Source organism: Odontesthes bonariensis, chromosome 13 (genome assembly GCF_027942865.1).
Source record: "Odontesthes bonariensis isolate fOdoBon6 chromosome 13, fOdoBon6.hap1, whole genome shotgun sequence".
Classification (NCBI taxonomy): Eukaryota; Metazoa; Chordata; class Actinopteri; order Atheriniformes; family Atherinopsidae; genus Odontesthes; species Odontesthes bonariensis.
The window spans coordinates 18,676,846-18,697,784 of NC_134518.1; the positions used below are offsets into that span (position 1 = coordinate 18,676,846).

General features: G+C 41.8%; 1 protein-coding gene across 1 annotated transcript; it reads left to right on the forward strand.

The window, feature by feature from the left end:
- The first annotated feature begins 3,117 nt into the window (after nt 1-3,117).
- On the forward strand, nt 3,118-20,901 carry LOC142397299 (putative methyltransferase NSUN7). Its single transcript, XM_075480643.1, has 12 exons — nt 3,118-3,491; nt 7,859-7,917; nt 11,599-11,729; nt 11,898-12,050; nt 12,617-12,800; nt 13,375-13,609; nt 14,085-14,228; nt 14,608-14,709; nt 15,867-16,002; nt 16,704-16,827; nt 19,828-20,095; nt 20,264-20,901. Exons 1-12 carry the CDS (start codon nt 3,146-3,148, stop codon nt 20,677-20,679), a joined length of 2,298 nt encoding a protein of 765 aa, XP_075336758.1. The 5' UTR covers nt 3,118-3,145; the 3' UTR covers nt 20,680-20,901.
- Nucleotides 20,902-20,939: the final 38 nt, after the last annotated feature.

Sequence of the window (20,939 nt, forward strand, 5' to 3'; positions counted from 1 at the left end):
ACGTCACGTTTATAACCCATTCGTTACATTCAACTCTATCTAAATGGCAATTTCACACGTTGCCATGTCTATACTGGCTTATTTTAAACAAAATAAGGTTAAACCAGAGCCACGTTACACTGGCTGTCATTCAGCTGACCGGGGATGATTCTCAAATCAATTCAGCCTGATTGGCGTGTGTGCCTGAAACATTTGGACATATTTGCGGACTAATGCGCATATTGTTTTTTTTTTTTTTTATCTATTATTATTAAGAAAAGATGTTCCCTGCTAGTGTTTCATTATTGCACGTGATATTTTTGGATTAATCACTGCTGCATCAATATGTGTGCTGCATTTCACTGTTAGTAATGTTTAAGGCTGAGCTCATGCTGATGACTTCTGGATGGTTCAAACTAAATCAATGTGTCAGATCCTGTCCTGACCACCAGACCATCGTGTTTATATCGTATCATGAGAACAATGTATCACTCAAAACAAATGTTTTGATAAGCTTAAAAAAAACCAACAACAACCACAATTTCAGTTTTTTTTCTTTTTTTTTTTTTGCAATGCTGTGTTTTAGCTTATGCCACATTTGAATTTCTTTACCTTTACGTTGTGGCGTCTCATTCCAGCAAAGACCTGATCCTGCATGAAGATCCAGCTGACAATGACACCCAGACTTCTCCAGAAATGCACTCATAACTATGTTTTTTTAAAAAATTTTTTTTATTAGTTTAGAATCACATGAGAAAAAGAATATTTATGAGTGGACTGGGGGGGGGGGGTACCTTATGATGAGCCCCTCTCTCCAGTAGGCTACAATGCCACTACCGAAACTTTTGTGGAAAGCATCCAGTTGATTGCAATTTGCACACTGAATCTGTGAGAAGCAGTAGAGCATTATCAACCCTTAAAGGGAAATAATAGCCGCTTTCGGACAGACCGTTCTAAGAAAGTAGTTATCAGAACTACCCTCCTCGAATTTCGTTCTGATAACTATCCTTCCCCAGCGGAACTGTTTCAGTCTGCATTCGCACATGAGTCGGGACCTGATAGGGACTGATGCGCCGCGCGCAGCCGTCTGCTTCAGTGACGTGTTAGCCGTTAGCCGTTAAGCGCTACATTCAAACACAAAACAAAACGGTAAAAGTAAGGAGAGTAGAAAAAACACCACCAAGAAGCTAATATGGAGAGCGGGGAGGCCACTGTGTTTATGGTCTGCATGATGGTGATATTAATTATGGACAATCACATCAGGCGTCTAATATCGAGGCTGGAAAAGCTCACAGAGAGAGTCAGGAGACGATACTTTTTTATTTCATGAAGGAAGAAAGGAGAGCAGAGCGCTGCAGACAAATGAGACCAGTGTAAGTTTAACTTATTAAACACCCGCCGGTTGTGTCTGTGTCATATGAGGAAATATTTCAGCCGTGATAGCATGACATGGGGCGTAGCTACCGACCACCACCACACACCTCCGTTAGATTAGTTCTATAGAACTATGAAAAGACCCGACCTCGGAGAAGGAGCTAAATAGTTATAGGAACTAAGGGAGATAGCCCCGAGTTCCTGTATGTCCGAACACGGGAGAAAACGGCCCCGCGGATTAAAAGGTTATTAGAACTGCCAAAGGTTCCTACAGTCCGAAAGCGGCTAATCACTGCAAACATTTAAGCTCAACAAGGTTGGAGATTTATGCGTTGCACAGCTCTCAAACAGTTCTGTTTAATTTCCCTTTGGGACAAATACATTTTTTTTTTGTTCACTGACTCCAATTTTATATTTCAGCAAACTGCAATCTGAACGGTAAATGAAGCTGTCAGAAGATCCAGTGTTTTTCTACAACATGTAGCACAGAAGCTGTGCGAAGCACGAGTACTTTGAGTATATAGCAAATGGGCGACAGCAGCATTTTCGCATTTTGGAGTCAGATGCTGGTTCAAGGACCTCCAGGATGGACGGGCTCATAATTTTACAAGACACGGAGGACGTCTAAATATTAGAACTTTGAGAGCAATCTGGAGATTTTAAAGGTGATTAAGCATTTTCAAGTATATAGAAATTGCGAAGAACTGGTAAATGACTAAATGAGAGGGGAGGGATGCAGGGAGAAACGGGACAGCAGAGCAGCTCGGTGTCACCTCCTCCGCACAGGGTCCAAATCTTTCCCCACACTCCCCTACATATGGACAAACCTTTTAAAACAGGAGCAACCGTCCACCAGTGTTACATCAGCTTTCTGACACACTTTATGTTCTGTAAAAAAAACTTTTTTCGAGCTCACTGTGTTCTTGGTTGACAGAGGACGTCTAGCGGTAATGAGATTAACTCTTGATCCATGAAGAAGGGGACCTTGAAAATAGCACACAGTTACCATGGTGATGGAATCACACAAATCCAAAGGGCTCCACGGAGTTGACGAACATCTGGTGAGTTTGTGTTTGACGGGAAGTTCTGCGTCGCATGTTTAAATGTCAACTTATGCGCATTCGTAAGTATATCTATCTATGTTTAAAAAAAAAAAAAAATCTAATAAAGAAACTCAAGGACTCAAAGAGGGCTTAGAATTAATAGGCTATCCGTGGGGACGTCCCTTGTTTTATAACGGACAGTGGAATTTACTGACAGTTAAAACGGAGGACAAGAGGCAAACTGCAGCAACGTTAATACCGGTAAACTATACTGAAATACGGAGGATTATAGATGGCTTTCTGTATTTTTGGAAGGGAGAACAAGACACTTTTCTCAAATGGTAACTTGAATCACGCTGAAATCTGCTCGATTAAATCAGTGCCCTGGCGAAGGGAAGCTAACTTCCATGAGTTAGCTGGCAAAGAAGTTTAGAATTCACCAGTTCTTCACGTTGTTGTTGAAAGTCTGTTAAAAGTCACATTTCATGCTGACCCTAAATTACCCTAAATTTAGTCTAGAATGAGTATAATTAATCAAAGTTTGTATTTGCCCCTTTTGACATTCTGTCTTAAAAAAAAAAAAAAAAGTCATTGCAATGATACAGTTTCAGCAGGAACTTCTTTAACTCCACAGATTTCTCTAAAAGCTTTTTACAATCAGCATGGTTCGGGAGTTACATGTGTCTTGAAATTTTAATGTTGTAATGTTTCATTTTCAGGGGTCAGAGAGAGGAAACGTCTCTTAGAAAATGGTGAGAAATAAGAAAAACAGAGGGCGTCACAATTCCGCACACAAGACCAAAAAGGCTGGCTCCCAGACTGCAAGCAGCAAAGATCTGATCCTGCATGAAGATCCGGATGACAGTGACGCCCAGGCTTCTCCCCCAGAGCCTCAGATCACCGGCAAACGTCAGCTGGGCTTCCCAGACAGAGTCTACCTGTTGGCATCGATCATCTTCCAAAATCACCACCTGGAGAAGCCTGCTGCATACCAGTTGGTAAATTATGGCAAAAACAGAGGAGTCCCGTTGCCTGAAGTCAAAGATAAGGAGATGCAGCACACAGCTTACGAGCTGGCCTTCAATACACTTAAATGTAAGTTTGTAAGTAAATGATAGCTCAGTGGTGCTTGGATTTGTTGTGCCGCCATTCGATAACAATGTTACAACGTTTCTCTTCCTTTCAGTTTCTTTTTCAGCCTCATATATGTCATATATACATATACATACTCATGTTATGGTGGTTACAGTAGAGTCTGGCCCTAAAGTTTTTGTGAAATTTGATCTTTTGATTGTATTGTTTTTCCCTGAAGCAGAATTTTCTGAATTCTAAAGACTCAATTTTACTTCCTAAAGGAGCTTTCTCACATTTAGATATAATCATCTCACACCCAAATACGTGGCAGATATTTAACAGTTTGTTGCAGGTGGATAACCTATCAGCTGCACGAGGACACTCGGAAATTGTTTTCATCACCTCCTGTTTTTATTAATCTCAAAAACTTTAAATTGCACTTAAATCCTATTTAATTGCAAAGAGATGAAACTGTCATTTCAAATGGTAATGAATAGCTTCATTGAAGTTAATTAACAGGTTTAATTTGGTATTGATAGATTGATGAAGGACACGTGAAAGAGACACACACACACACACACACACACACACACACACAAACACACAAAAAGCTTGGATGCCCCCGCGGGAATTCTGTGTGATGCTACAAATCAATTTAACCCATAATCTGTTTACTGGGAAAAGGGTGGGGTCCGGGTGACCGAAGTCACAGGGGTGTGTAATCACCATGGCGATAAGGGAGGGGACACGGGCCGACTGCCAGTGCAGAAAGCGAAGGGATCGATTTGACATGCTCTCAGTGGATAGAGAGGTCAGGTATGAGGTATGAGGGATTTTAGCCATCGTCACTATCTATCCGCTGAGCCCGGACAAGCCTCAGGCCTACATGTCCCTCAGTTAATGCATCTCACCTAGAAAAGAACAGCCATTATTTCAAACACGAGTACCGTGCTGTAGTAGCTTATCAGTTTAACATCCGCAGGTAGGCGGAATTAACCAGATTGCCAAACATGATTAGAGAGAATTTGTCCGTAATCATTAACCTTTCTTTTTCTGTCTCTGTAAGGATCCCTACATGCGCTCATCACCACTTTGCTGTTTACCCAGAAATGTTCTTTTACGAGAGCCTGTTTGGACCAAGAGAAAAAATTGAAATCCATCTTTATTCACAACTTATCTCAAAGACCTTCCTCTTTTTTGTCAGTGCTATATAAGGGTAGTTCTTCTGTGTAATTCCTTTCCAGTGTGTCAGATACTTCTTGGCTTTATTTGAATTATTTTGATCAGCTATGTTATGCCATATAACTTGTTGGGAACTTCTCTATAGTGTATAACATGCTCAATTTCTGTGTAATTGTGTTCCTGTTACAGAGTCACTATTGGAGACTCATGTATTTCGTCACATGTTGGTATATTGCGTTTGGGGGTTAGCCCGCTTTTGCACCTCCTCTTTTAACAAACAGACCGACTTCTGGTGGAGAAATTGATTTGCTAGTGACATGCACACTGGCCGTCACACCTGCTACACACGCACGCACACATATGTGTTATATTTGTGCCATTGCCTTGCAGTGAGCGATTCAAAATTGAGCTGAAGTCAAGAAAAAAATGCTTGAGCAGCAAAAAAAAGCCCCAAAAAACACGAGGAGCAAAATGCCAATGAGGACCAGTATTGATCTTGAGATTATAACTCTTAATCTGCTCGCGACAAAAAAGTTGCTCAGTAAGCTCCTTGTTTGAGTTGAGGACAAAGACTTGTCTGATGATCTTAACTCTGATGTAGATTTGACATTTGCTAAAAAGCCAGAGCTGAAGGCACCCCAGTGACAAATAAAAGCAGTTAAAGCTTTTTTTCTGGCCTTTTTACTCCCTGCCCCTCCTTTAGTCTTTGTCCTCTTTATTCTCTCTATCGAACATAAACATTTTGTTTATCACTCACCCAGAGGCAAATTGTATTGTCAAGGTTTCATTCTTCAATTTCTCGAACAGCGTGTTCTCATAGCTTTAGGTGTATGCTGATGTTGAGATATGTAGAGTCACTTTTGAGTCTTTGTTGGTCGAAATTTACTTGACCTTGTCGCTCGCCATAAAATCTGTCCTCTTCTTCTCCTCTTTTCTTGCTTCCTTCTTTCTTTTCCACTGGCTGCCCCTCGGAGTATTTCTGCCTCATTGTCCTTTCTGTCCAACTTGCCTGCCAGACTGTTGAATAACTGAGGCTGCTGGTGTCTGTGTCCAAAAGAGGAGGTTCTTTGGTCCACTTTTTTGATGCAGGACTAACAGCACGATAGCGACAGACCACCTTTTTCGTCCTTGACCGCCGTCTGATCAGCCGCAACTAGTCCGCCTCAGCAAATATTAAATTGTTAGATGGATTGACCATTTTAGCACAAAGGTGAATGTATAATTTACAGCAGGAACCTTTCTTAACTGGTCCTCTGTTAGATTAATGTGCAATTGGGTGTACTGACGCAGAACACTGTGAGTCAGAGTCCTGGCGACAGGATTCAGGTCCTCACTAAGGATTTGTTTAACCACAGTCACCATCAGTCAACTGCTCATTGTTCGACTCTTGGATGGAAGCCACAAAACACACAAACTCATCATGAGCCCTGCAATGAATAGTACTCCCCTTGACCCTGGAGGACACTTTTTTTTTTTTTTGTGGTAAAGATTAATTTCAGGCAACTGTAGCTCATCACTGTCTGAGTCGGGAAATTCAGCATCATCCCTCAGGCAAAATCCAACGCTGTGCCTGCTGTGTAAAGATGTCTCCTGTGTGTGATTTATAGCTGAAGATTGTCTGTGTTTTACTCAAATTGCTGTATGTGATTTATCGCGTGTGGGTGACTATGACCTCCACCGACCCGACTGTCATGGCCACCACTGAGGTCTGGTTGGTCGTGTGCAGTGAATGTTTCTCTGCTAAGGGCTTATCTTTAAGACCTTCTGCTGTAATGGCCACAATTGAAAACCTTAGAAGCTATAAACACCACTGCTGATGCTGTATGCCTGTGTTTCCCCAATTAAAGATAAGCTGTATCACAGGAAAACACGCGTTTGTGTACAAGATGTGTGTATGTGCACGTGGATGTACCTGCATGCAGATATGTCTGTTTTTCCCGCCCTTTAGCAGGTGCCCTGTGTGAATTTGGCTGGGACCCAAAAAGCAGTTTGGCACGATTTGCTGTGATAAGCTAACAGCAGTGTCTGTGGTTTCCACGGTGTCTCAGTGCACGGGGGGCTGTCTGTGAGGTAACGTCCTATAGATGACAGCCTCACATGTAATGTGCTCAGTGCACATTTTGGATATTGAAATAGTCTTTTTTCACACCTAGAGAAACACATGAATCTCATTCCCAACGCTGATTTGCTCTTCCACAGTAACATAACACATGTTTACATTAAAGAAGTTGTACTCTTCTTTTTTTTCCTAAGCACCACCGGCTCCACCGGCAGAGTCACTTTGTTGCCAGCTGCTCTTTAATCCCAACATGTTAGACTGGATAGTGTGGCTGTCTCTCCATCACCTGGATCTCAAAATGGAATCTCAAAATCGGGAAACCATCTGTTCACAGACAGGAATGATATATATGTAGATGTATTTATATGTATACTTTTAAAGGTATGTCTTTTCTAGTTTGAAAAGCAAAAATAGATGTTCATTAATAGATGTTGCCACAACTTAATTTCAATGTCAATGTTTTTTTTAGAGGGAGCATTAAGACAAATGTTCTGGAGCAGGAAGCAAATAATTGATCAAATCAATCAGTGTAATATCAGTGTGAAAGAAGATCATCATTTAAGTAAACATATGAACACGCTCTTGTCTGATCAGACAAGCACGCATGCCCTTTTCGCTGATTATGTTTTGATGAATCCTGTTTATTGCATCTAACGCCATTAACATCCTCAGTCCTACGCTTTCACACACTCATTCATCACGTAGACGATAAATGAAAGAAAAGAGGCAAATGAAGAATCTGATTAGCTCTAATTAAACATCAAGTAAGCGTTTAATCATGGGAAATTAAACCCCTGATCTAACTGAATTATCTTTTCAAAATGAAATCCCTATCATTTACTGAGCCTCTAGGAGTCTCTTAATGTCTTTTTGCTCTTTTATTTTAGTTTTGCTCTCATCATCAGACGTGGGCTTTGTCCTTCACAGCACATATTTTACCAGTTAATGGATTGGAGTAATTTCTTGTTTCATTTCCTCCTGCCATAAATGAAAGAGTCTGGATTGTTGTCCTGGAATAATTTGATGCGGATAAAAAAAAAAAAAAAGATCATCATTATGCATCATCATTAGTCTTACAACTATTTATTAAATTCCTCATCATTTAATCCCTCTGCTTAATCTTGCTTTGCTTTGCCTCTGCATACAGATCAAGAGGTGGTGGAGGACATCATGACTGACAGCTCCTTATATCGTGCACAACCAATAGTAAGTGAGCTCACAGGCGCAGTGTTTTTAATACTTGTTGATTATGTAACAGAGAGGCACTTTTAACGAAATATCCCTCTGAGGTACCTTGCTGTCCTTGTGTGCATAGTTGACCTTACTGTTTTCATAAATGTGTTCATCTTTATGCTCCTCACACACTCTTTGTCCTGTTCTCTTTGATTAGCAAAAGTAATATTGATGGATAACACTAATGTGCTCCTTTCAACTCCCAGAACACCTTATTTCATTTGTATTCCCCACCCCAATCAATGATAAGCATTCCCTTTGGAGTAACACATAAAAAAGCTACTATGTGGCTGAGCACATCTGTCTGTGTCTTTCTCTATAAAGTGTTTTCTCCACCAGAACCCCCGCCTTAATTAGCGATGGAATCAGAATTCTGTTACGACCCAGGGCCAATGTTTGTTTGAGGCATTTAATTGTATTCTTCAGGTTATACCCTACTACACCCGGCATGCACAATGTTATTAAAGCACCCTGCTGTCGTAAAATAAAGATTCCCAGCAGAGCTGTGAGACTACAGCCGTTAGCAAGGAGAGGAACACCCTGCTACTTAAATCAGGAGGTATTCTCCGGGGGTAGGTTGCCATGTACTTTTGCCCTACTTTTAACACCCCACATAAAAAAGAATCTGTGGAAATAGGGAGGGCTTCTGGAGATGTTTCTCCAACATTCGGGCTGGTGATAAAACACGCACAGAATACAGAGCTCGCTGTGCGTCGAGCGAGCTGGTTGAGAGGAAGAGTAATGAAAACAGGAGGCGCTGAATGTGTGAACAGAAAACAGAGCTGTCACGGAGCATACAGATTGTAGACATCCAGCACCTACTTCAGTGACGGCCTCAACATCTACAGACACATTTATACTCACAGATTTGTGTTTGCTGTGCAATTCCTCACTTACACATAGATGTTCTCTTACATTGTAGCCTTGTGAAATGTGGCCCTGGGTGAAATGAATAGCTCTCTCTATGTGTTGGTGGCAGGTCGTTACTCTGTGTCCCTCTTGCAAGACAATAAAGCCCGGACACAATGAGGCAGTCTTTAGGACTCTCTCTCACCTTCTTTTATGCTGGCATCTATAAAGTTCAACCTTGATAGAGAGAGGAGAAAGAGGTGAATGAGAAAGAATAGGCCAGCTGTAAAAAAAAAAAAAAGAGGCACATGAGGGTATTGGAAAAAAAGTCAAATGGAAAGACTAAGCTATAGATAGACTTTGAGCCTGAAGCATATTTGATCACAATGGAAAGTGAAAATGAAGCCTAAATCCCTCAGGAAACCACCTGAGAGATGATGTAAAGTCTGGAAAGGCACCATATCAACACACTTAGCGCGACACAGGGACAGTCCATGCATAAAACGGGCCAAAAGACTTTAAAGGTGCCTATTGTTGAAATGATTGTCGTGCGAGAAACATATTATATTACAACATTATTACATACCTCTTTAATACCTAATCCGCTTCAGTTATGATGAAGACGTATTTTTGTCTTGATGTGTGTGTAGTGTGAACGGCACTGCCAGCCACTGGGACTGATTAGAAATCATAAAACCACCAAACTTCATGATGATTGGCTGGATAATGTGTGGGGTGGAGACAACAAAAGTAAAATGCTAAAAAAAAAAATGGAGTGGATGAAATGGATCAGTGACAACAGATGCGAGTGTGAAAAAAAGTAATAAATTGACAAGTAATTAGATCAATTTAAAACTGATTTGATCAAAAAAAATCAGTTGTGATATATAGATAGTATAGGGCCATATTTCATTATTAACCCAGTATTACATCTGTCATTTGTTATTTGCATCATAAAAAGGTTCCATTTATATAACTTTGGGAACAAGAACTTAAGGTAAGTAGCAAATATTAATAAAATAAAATATATTTTTGCAAATTGTTAATGGAAGGGATCAAATCTGACAATAGGTTGATAAATTATCAGCTGACATTTTTATCTCAAGCAGTGTTGCTCTGTTTAAAAAGCATGTTACCTTATCAACTCCCCGCCCCAGATTTGATTTTTTTCTGGCTGGAAGTTGCAACAATTGTTAGCTGTAAACAATAAATGCCAGTAACGGATAGGTTCACAGCTCAGTACATTATCTGAGCAGCACAGCTCACTGTAAAATGTCGAGTTTATCAAATCAGATAACAAATGATGTCTTCCACTATTTGTAAGTATTTCTATTCCTTCTATTTTTTCATTTCATTATTTCTTTGACACTCTATCCCTTATGGGCACTTCCCTGAGACGATAAATGACGAATGACGCATTTAATCATGTTTTTATCATATCGTGGCTGTTTTGATCAAACCCACTTTAAGCATTTCAAATTACTTGATCCTTTTTCTCTCTGTTTTTCATTTTATATCCGTTTTCACACGCCCACTTTTGAACTCGGATGCATTCATGTCACCTTCATGTCTATCGTTTCACTTTCGTTACTTCCTCCCCTCACAGGATAAGTTTCACGATCTTGCCTTGAAATGGGGACCATGCCTGCATTCCTCTTTGCCATCATGTAATTCACTCTGTGGCTCCAACATTTTTACATAACGTACCTTTAATCGCACCGATCACAGAATATTTGCATTAAGTTTGACCTATTTATTATGCCTCCTGTTTTTAACTAGAAATCCAGGCTGGTGCTCTGTGGTAATGCAATGAATTTCAAGTGTCATGTAACCCAACTGAATTTAACTATCTAACTATTCAATTTAACTATTGGCCAAGATTCGTATTAACATTAACATAAGGATTTTTGATAAAGTGTCTTCAAGCCAGTTTCTGATGTAAAACATCGGCATCAGAGTTGGCTGAAGGGAGTAGAGATATTTACTCCAGGCAGTTTCCCCCTGTGGGACACTGTTGCCATGCAGCTCAGAGACTGGGAATTTTCCCACACTCAAGGCTTTAACCTTGGTAAAGGGCATGTGCAACTTGTGGTAGTGAGAGAGGATGAGAGAGGAGAAGTGAAGTGGCACAACCTGTCTCAGAAATCGACGTTTCCAAAAATTGAAATTTGAAGCCTGTGGAATGAATAATAAGTGCTTGCTAATTCCTTGGCTGCAGCATCAACCCTTGTGGCATTCCGGCTTGTCACCCATTAGCCCAGTGGTGAGGATGTGGCAAGCTGTTGCTGCCATGGAACACCATCTGCCGCTGATATGGCTGCTGGCCTCCCACCCTCCGGCAAGGAAAGGTGGAGGAAGAGAGAGGGCATAGACGCGGGAGCAGGGAGAAAGTAGCAAGTTAAACAGGGCGAGATAATTGTGTAGAAGAGGTAGAGACATATCTCAGCCTTCCTCCTAGGTTTAATTAAATGGCAGAAGTGGGATCATGGCAGGACATCCTCGAGCTACTATGCATGCCAGTTTCTGCAAACTAGATACAAATGAGCCTCTAAGTCAGTACAGATGGTGATAACACAGCATGGTACCCCATAGTAGGAGTAAGATAGCTCTCTCTCAAAATCATATGTTATGTGTTGTGGACTTTTGAGGTGTAGCCATTTAATAGATACAAGCTTGCACCTCAGCCATGTTAGTAAAAGAATTAATGTCGAGCAGGCATGCGGCCTGTATCCCTGCTTCTGCTATGTTTTCCTGTTGAAAAGCAATTGTCTCCTGTTAACTGTATGTTTTGCTCTCATGGTTTAGCCACAAGATCAGATGAGCCTTGTCGCCGTCGTCCTCTTTGACTTCCAGGACAGGAAGTTCCTTCCGCGGCAACGCCGTGGGAAGGAGGAGATCATACAGGAAGTCAGAGAAGTGGAGAATTATCTCCTCAGGTACACCAGGGTACACAAGAACACAAACAAAGGAAGGAAAAAAAAAAGAGGAAGGAAGAACCCACTCACACAACTTGTAGTGGTGATATAGAGGGATTATGAATTCAGGATCCTGACAGACCTGGTAAAAAAAAAAAAAGTTGTTTGTTTTGCTTGTGTTTTACAAAGGTTCAGAATCAAGCTGGCAGCCTCCCTTGCCCGCTACAGGATCAAACATGATCTCATAACTATTGATTCTATCTTGCCCGAGAGTGTTAAGAAGAAGCAAGAGAGGTCAATTAGCCTTCCTCTTTACGCATGGATCAACACACTGAAGAGCAGGTCAGCTGAGCATACACGAACATGGATAACACAGGCCTTTTCTTAAACACCCTCACATAAGCACAGGAATACACTTAAAGCGTGCGCACTCACATTTAGACGCACTGCTTTAACTTGGGCTAGTGCTTGATGTTTTATGGACAAGGTGCCCAGCTGACAACCAATTAAATGAATAGACCATGAGTATGTGTGTATGGGCGTGTGTGCGTTACGCCTTGTTGTGTATGAGTGTGTGTAAATGTGCGTTGTCGCACGCGCCCCGACAGGCTGATTCAGTTTGGTGTAAATCCTGCTGCTGCGGACAGATTCAATCAGCAACACCTATCATCCAGCTCTGGGACTGTAAAGGTCACCTGTTGGGACAAATGGTGTGTGTCAGTGTGTGCGTGCGTATATATTAATGGATTTTACAACACATATTACGATTAAAGTCTCTTAAAAGGCCAAATAGAAACTATACACACTGTGTTGACAGCCTTACTCTTACCTCTCACCTTGTCCTCTTATCCCTTCTCTTGGGCTTCCACTAATCTGCTGCTCTCGCTCCTCCTCTCCTTTGCTTCCAGTCTCGATGAGGTCCAAAGTGTGCTGAGGAATGCGGGCTTCTCGCAGGTGAAATCGATTGGGCAGTTGGATGGTCAGACTTTCTGCCAGGATCCCCACTGTGTGGATACGCTGGTGTTCCCAGCTCAGCTGAAAGCTCAGCTCTGTTCCACCAAGCTTCTTAGTGACCACAAACTCATCATCCAGGTATAAGCCGCGCGGAAAGAGGAAGTTTCTGACAAGAGCCGCCTCCTCTCTGCAGACTTTAAAGTAGCTCAGCACCATCTGTCTCCTATGATAGTAATGATTTCAACTCGGTGATGGACTTGTTCGTATTGATTGTAAGACTTAGTTCACTTACTAAGTTCACTCAGCTGAGATTAGTTTGACGAGATACAAGTATTTCATTTCACTTCCTCTCATGTGGCTGCACTTCACTTTGGGCCATGAAAAATGATCCTTTTGGGGACAGTTTTATTATTAAACTGCTACCCCATAAAAGTCAAGCTGCTGTACAAACTGTTAACAGCACACGCCACAACATAATTGAATCTGAAGTTTTGGCCATATTCTATCAAATATTCATCACTGCCCATTTAATGATCTTCTCAATTTTTTTTTTTATCTCCATCACTCTATATCTGCAAATTTTCCACTTTTCAAATGTCCTTGTTTTTCTTTTCCTCCTTTTTTCCCCCCTCTCTCTTTCCTTTGTGTGTTTTGTTGATCTGCATATTGATTAAATTCACCTTTCTATGAAACTAACTCAATGTGTCCGCAGGACAAGTCTTGCAGCCTGGGCCCGAATGCAGCCTGCTCCCTGTTAGCAGATGTAGGAGATGTTCTCATGGCGGGCAGCTTCTCCGGCCTCACTGTGTCCCACGTGGCCTCCCTCATTGCACAGAAACATAAAGCCAACAACAACAACCAGCCATCGGTGTATGTTTGTGTCAGCGACCACACAGATGCTCAGAGGGAGGAGCTACAGCGCACTGTCTCCACCATCGGATGCAAAAGTAAGCTCAACATGGCTGTGTCCACGAGAGTGTTACTTTCTTTGTCTTAGTTTGAGAGAAAAGAGGAGGTGGAAGAAAGAAAAGGAAGCAGGGGAAACACTTGTCTTTGTCTATTATCATTTAATGATGTCATTTTCTGTGTTTATGGTTCTTTTATATTTAAATATAAACACTATTTTTTAATTTAAAAGGATTTTCCATGAAAAGAAAATGTTGTTGACTGCAAATTTCTAGGGACTCTTGCATATTTAGCATAGCAAGGCTGCAAATAAATATTGTTTGCTGACATCGGTTGATGGCTCAGCGAGTCATTAGAGAGACATACAGAAAAGGGACTGAGGTGGGATTTTTTATGATTGCAAAAGCTACCCTGAGGCAAAGAATTTTTCTACGTAGAAGCATCGTGGAACATTGAGAACAGAATGAAAGCACAGAGAAAACGTTGCTTATCTTTCCATTGAATGTGTATGCTCAGATGTGAAGCTGATACAGGAGGTCTTCCAGTCTTTGGACAGTAGCGATAAGCGGCTTCAAAAGGTGCGAGTTATCCTGTTGATCCCCAGATGTTCTGTGTCTGCAGTCAGCAACCCCGTGGAGTTCATACTGCACGAAAATGGAGGTAGCAATATACAGAAAACTCACAATCATGGATGTAAAAGATAGACATTTGAGAAATGTATGCCACTTCCTTTTGTGTCTTTAACATATATTACGTGCTTCATGTTAGAGTAGAAAATTGAGGATGTTGTGCATGAATAATGGAAGACAAAGATAGTGTAAGCTTAGATTCTCTGAATGCAAATATCTCCTCTATATTCGTTCTATATTCTTGGTTGAGAAGAAGAGCATTGCTAGGGATAACAATTTTCATTTCCATTCAAGCCCATCCATTGACATGTGTGAAAGTAACTTATATTACAGTTGTTTACACGCCTTATTGGAGACAACAGATCATTAAAGTGATACTCTGCTCTGCTGAAGCTTTGCCTCTTTTTCAGACACAGGCCTGCTGCAGGACTTATCCCGTGGCTCCATTGCCCAGAGCAAACTGGAGTCTCTGGTTGCACAGCAGAGGAAAGATATTGATCATGCCTTGAAGTGTGAGTGTACAACCACCTTCTCTAGTGTAGACATGCCCGTGCACACTCAAACACGTGCACTGCATCATCTATCTTGAGTGTGCTGTCTCTCTCACTCTGACACAATGAGGCTCACTCTTCTAATTATCTAATCTCATATGCCATTAGACTGAAGCCTGTGGTGTCCCTTGGAGACTGTCTGAGTTTTAATTAGGAATGCTAATGTTGCTCTCTGCTGGTCAGCCTGTGTCTTCTTCCTTTCACATATTAGAGAAGTGGTTAGCAGTTGTGTACATTCTGTGACACCGAACATGTCAGAGGGACCTGTCCTGTTGAGTGCCAGCATTTTTTGTTTGATACAGATGTTACAGCTGTCTTCTGCTCTGCAGTCAGTTGCTGTCTTCTCTTTTCTGTTTAGTGCTAATTAGTACCCATGAGCTACGCTCATTAGCCTCAGTCTATCTTGCCTGCCTCTCTGTCTATGTCTGACCTGGGTTTTGTTCATCAAGCAGGTGGATTCTCGGTCGGTGGAAATGCAAACTGATTCCTTTTATCAAACTGCTATTGATCAACCCTTGTCTATTTGGGTTGATCCTGGTCTATTTGTAAGGGTAGATACTCTGTAATAGGGCTGGTAATTAATGGCGGGTATGTATTGAGTGCCATTCAGTTGAGTCGATGTTCTCATTTCAGTGCCTTCATTGAGGCACAGAGACACACACGCCTCCAGAGCCTTTAATATCAGTAACAGAGCAACACACCCATCTCAGGATATCTGGACCTTTTGGTCTTTTGCCTTAGATCTATAACATTCTTCTTTCAGTCTCTCTAGCCTTCAAATGATACTTTACCTGTGCCACATCGAAGTATATTTTAGTTATTATCAGCTGAGTGTAAATTTTTCCTGTCTCTGGCTATAATTAGTGGGCAAGGAAAAAAAAATCAAACCTCCAGTGGAAGTCAGTCTGCCAGCAGCTTCACAAATCTACAAGGCAGCAGCACTTGAATGAAATAAGTAATGAACATGCATAAAAAGTGTGAAGAAATGAATCTTCAGGAGTCTATTTTATTCAAGGGAGTGCTTAATGAGGGGAAAAGCAGGGACTGAATAATCAAATTTAACAGTTATAATGTAAGATGATAAAACATTATTGACTGAACATGTTTTTTGTGTATAGTTCCCATGGTTTTGGCAGTAGTGTACTCAACCTGTTCGTCATACCCAGAGGAGAATGTGGATGTGGTGAACAGAGCACTGCAGCAAACCAAAGCCTGCTCAGACAAGGAGGGGGAACCAACACGAGCAACCTTCAGGTAAATCTCTGCCCCGGTGTGCACCTGCATCTGTCTGTTTGCCTTGCTGTCTGTCAGCTGTTCTGCATGCTTTTCTAGCTCCCCCAGGATTCTGTTAAAGCCTCAGCAGACCTCAGGCAGGAACTGGGAGAGATTCAGTGAAAATACAATCAAACTTGATGCGTCATATCTCTAAATGGCGTGTGAAGGCCCCTGAAAATGATTTTCAGGCAGTTTAGTATCCCATTTTTCCTTTTATTTTTCCCCTTTCTGTGTTCGTGCGGTTGAGTACTGAAGTCTTTTTGAAGTCTTACCATGCCTGTGGATTTAAATGTAACAAGACTGACTCCTCTCTGCTGCAAGCTGGCCTGGTGTGCTGGCAATGCTGCAGGCTAGTATAAATAAAGCACAAGTAGTATTATTGGTATGGATCACACTGGCTTTACACAGACATATGGTGCTTGTGTGCATTTTAGAGATAAAATATTGAAAGGGTTTGCCAGTCTAGAAGAAACAAATCCTCAAAAAGACTGATAATCACATAATCATATGTTATTTATGAAGCAGTCACACAAAAAGACAGTTTAGTATTTATCTTTTGTTTTCATAATTGTGAATTTTAAATCTGGAGGTTTTTGATACAGAGTTTGTGGTTTCATACTTTTATGCAGAGTACAGGCATGTACATTTGATATAATGTGGTTTGTTCATTTTTTATTTAGGCCAAGCCCCTCCCCTTTCAGCTCTGCTGATCATGGAGAGGTCACTGAGGAAACAGAGCCCTTCTTTGTAGTGGAAGCTTCTGAGCACAGCAACGGCTGCTTTCTGGCTGTTCTTAACAGAAAGGTAAGCACCACTTAAGCAGAAACCTCACAAACCAAGCAGAGGCTGCAGGATTCACAAAGAAGCGATGACCTCATGTGACACCTTATTATTTATCCTCATGGTACACGACGCTACTGCAAAACTGTGAGGTCAATTAAGAGTTTTAAATGTCATATGTAGTGTAGTTATAACCATGGGAGTGATGTAGGCTTCCATCTGAAATGTGTATAAAATACTTTGCAATGCAGATCAGCAATATGTCTAGCTAGCTTTTTCAATTTATCTCTATATGCTGTCTCCAAAAATAGTGAAATAAGGAACTAAAAAGTCAACATCTTTTCTACCTTCTCCATGTAAGGATCCTGTGGCAGTTAAGCACTTTGAAAATCCGATACCTCTTCTCCGCTTCTGTTTTTAGGAAATGCGGCCAAGATATAAGTACAGACAAACTTAACTCATTTAGCATCTAGTTCTGGTAAGATCCCTGATCCTAAAACTCCATAATCAGCCCTGGACCTAACCATGTGCTGGAGCATTACAATGTCAGGATGTGATTTGGCTGAGCGCCACACAACTTGTTCAGTCTGACACACAGGGATGGATTACCCTGAGGTGTTATATTTATGTCTGCTGAGAAACCCTCTTCCCCCGAGCCCTGAACAACACATCATAAGGTTGGCTTTTTCTTGGGGAAATCAAAAAAAAAAAAAATGCCAGTCGATGCTCAAGGCTATCAGCTTGCTGCAGGGGAGTGGCCACAGGAGGGGCCCTGCAGTGTGTGAGCTGTCTTTTTGATTTTTTTCCGTTGCGATTTGTTCTTGTCTTTGGCGCAGCACCTGCCATCTTGTTTTTTGGCGTGTTTTGGTTGCTTTTTCTTGGGAACACGCTTGACTGAGGATGACATAAATTCAATCCCTTAACCTCATAAGTGTGTGAAGTATGATGAAGGAGGTCCACGGTGCTGCCAGCTGTGTCAAAAACAGCCATTGGAAAACTGAACCCTTTAATGGGTGAGAAAATAAGGATGAGTGATGTCACCTTGGTGCCGCTTTAAAGAGTACTGTTAGAATCAGGAGACAGGCTTTGATTTCATTGCCCCAAAGCAAAAACAAAATGGGGAAAAGAGATAATCTGTGATTAGTTTAATTCTTCTTTGTTGAATTTTGTGTGTGTGTGTGTTAACTTTGTGTATTTTTTATTAGAGTGAGACACTGCACAAGTGTATTTGAGTGCATTTGTATTTATCTCCGCAGTTTCACGTCTGTCCGAACAGAGCTTTCTTATACTTTTTTCTCTCTTTAATGAGCACTCACAATTGGAGACATGCTCTGGCTCTGTTGTGTTTTCCAGTCACAGGCTTTCACACCTTATAAAAACCTTTATCTCAGTCTTTTATTTTAGCAAAATCCATCCACTGCCAAATTCAGACTCACCCCCTCTCTATTTGCCTACCCTGCCTTCCTCCTCTATCTGGAAGAGACACTAGATAGCTACAGGAGCCAAATCCAATTGGAACTGGCTACAACTGTGGTGTGATGCAGTGGATCAACGACGCTGGTATAAGTGCATGGGAGAATCTCATCAAGTCTGTGTCACCGGTCTTCCCCACATCCTCATAATCCACAAGGTTTATGGCATTACCGCCTCACATTATGAAATCTGCTCTTATGCTTTTGATGCAAGTTATTAAGCCATCTTACCCCCGGAGGGGGTGACGGAGCTCTCTTGCACTGTTGCGCCTGTTTCTCCCCAGCCATCCATCATGTTTTATACCTCCGCAGATAGGAATGAAAAGATAATCAAACTGCTGTAATGGTGTCTCAAAGAGGATTTTTTTTCCTCCCTGCCTCCAATAAACTTGGCAAATCAAAAGTTATTGTGGCACTCTGAAAAGCACCATAAAAAGAGCAATTATATAAGTGTTTGAATGCTATCGGCTGTCGTAGCTGTGCACAGTAAAGTTCTTTATGAGCCTTCCATACAGGAACAGCTGTGGACAATAAAGACATTCCAGTGAGGTGTTTCTGGTCTAATTTTCAAAGGAGAGTACAGCACGGGCGGACCTACCTTTAAAAGACTCTCACTGACAAATGATGGCAACGGTAACAGGAAATTTAAAGCCCCACACTTTTCACTTTGGCTTTGGTTTCCTCTTTGTTTAGGGTGAGTTTTATTCATTTAGATGTTGCAGCCAGGATGTATTGGACGTAACGATTTGGGATGCAGGAGTTGAAAGGGGAGTGGGCTCAGCTCCAGGAAATGCCATGGCAGCTAAGTTTGGCAGAGTGGAGACGGAAATGGACGATTTACAGAGTATGGCACTGTTAGTTAGTGGCGATGGAGAAGAAGTGAGATTCACAGGGGTGAAGGGGAAGAAAGGGAGGCAATGCAGTGTCTGTTGAATAATTCAGCGCCCCCTGTCTGTGTGAGTTAGCATCAGTTAAGTTCAGGGCGTCCACCAAAGACTGCAGAAGAGAGACGCCTCTGAAACAATATTTACTGGTGTGCATAGGGTCTATCGACACACACAGGTATGTGCAAAATGCACACATATGCACTTTCATACTAAATCTATGCACATACATACCTGTGTAAACTAATTTACAGACATCTTGAGCAAACAGGATTTGCATTAAGCAAGCGCTCTAAAAAAAGCAAAAACAAAATACACACAAAAACTCACACAGGCTGAATGTCCCCGTAGTGTACACTGTTCTTGTGAATAATTCAAGCATTGAGGAGAGCAGTGGGTTGCAGTGTGGGCTGCTGCTGAGACAGCAGGTGACCCTGCAGCCAGCAGCAAGGACATGATGGCTTTCTCTCCTCTCCTCGATAAACAATATATTATATCTTTAATATTAATGATATAATTGAGTAATGGGTCACAGTCATCTGAAGCTTTAAGGGGTTTACATGCTTCATTGGCCAGTTCATGTTCACCCTAACAGGCTAGTTGTTAATGCCTTCAAGGGAAAAAAACAAACAAACCAAAAAAAAATAAAATTTTTGTCCTTTCAACAGCCCGAGCCAGTGATCCAAGAGGCACCAGATGAAGTAATTGCCAGAGCAAATGCTAAAGGTATCCTGGACAGGATTGGCTTAAACCGCCTAACCAGAAAAGAGCACCATGGACACACCAACAGGATGACAAAACCAGCCCATGCTCACAGCTCGCAGCCTCTCCTCTCGGTCTCCTCTCAGCAAGGCAAACCCCATCAAACTAGGGGCAGCGACTGTGCGATTCCGTGTGGACGTCAGGACTTTAAGGACTTGAAGCAGTCATCACAAGGTGTGTATGGGCAATTCATTAAATTAGTTTAATGTAGCAATGAACACATTCAGCCAATTTAAGGAGGATTTTGTTTTTAAAATTCCTGGTTATCATGCTATGTAGCCTATCGCTATTTTAGTTCAAACATCCTGTTGTCTCTCCAACATCATTGTGTCCATCCTTCAGGGAAACCCAGAGCATTGCCCTTGCAGGCCTTAAAGAGCACCTGGTCCAGCTCCCTCTCCTACTCCAAAGAATGCTCCTCCGCCTCCTCCTCCTCCAAAACAGAAAAAGGCACACCCGCTCAACGCATCACCCCCGTTTTCAGCACTACAACTTCCACCACCACTCCTCTACATCCTGCCTGCCCTCCCTCTTCCCCTTTGGCTCCAGTTGTACGTTTCCGTAGACCTCAGAAGGAGGTGCTGAAGCCTGTGTTGCTTGTCCTGCCTTCTGTTACCTTCCCTGTCTCTTTCCCACCCCAGCGCAGTGGGACAGGTTTCAGCCCCAGCCTCAGCTTCAACAGATGGAAGATACCTGCTCAAACTGTATCCCATGGCCAGTTCAAGGATGGTATGGACAAATATCGTCCTCTGTTTTGACCTCCCAAACAAATTATTGCCTAAATAAAGTCAGCCATGTCTAAATCTAACATCAAAATGCATACAGTGTTATTAAACTGCCAAATCACACAGAGCATTTGATAGTAACGTTGGCTTAAATGCTTCTGAGTCTATTTTCACTTGTCATCGTCAGTGTTCTTGTGTGCCATAGACAACAATGTTGCCACAGTCCCAATAAAGTCAGTGTGCATATATTTCCAAGCTTGTCCAGTGTCCTTTTACTTTGACCACATTCTGAA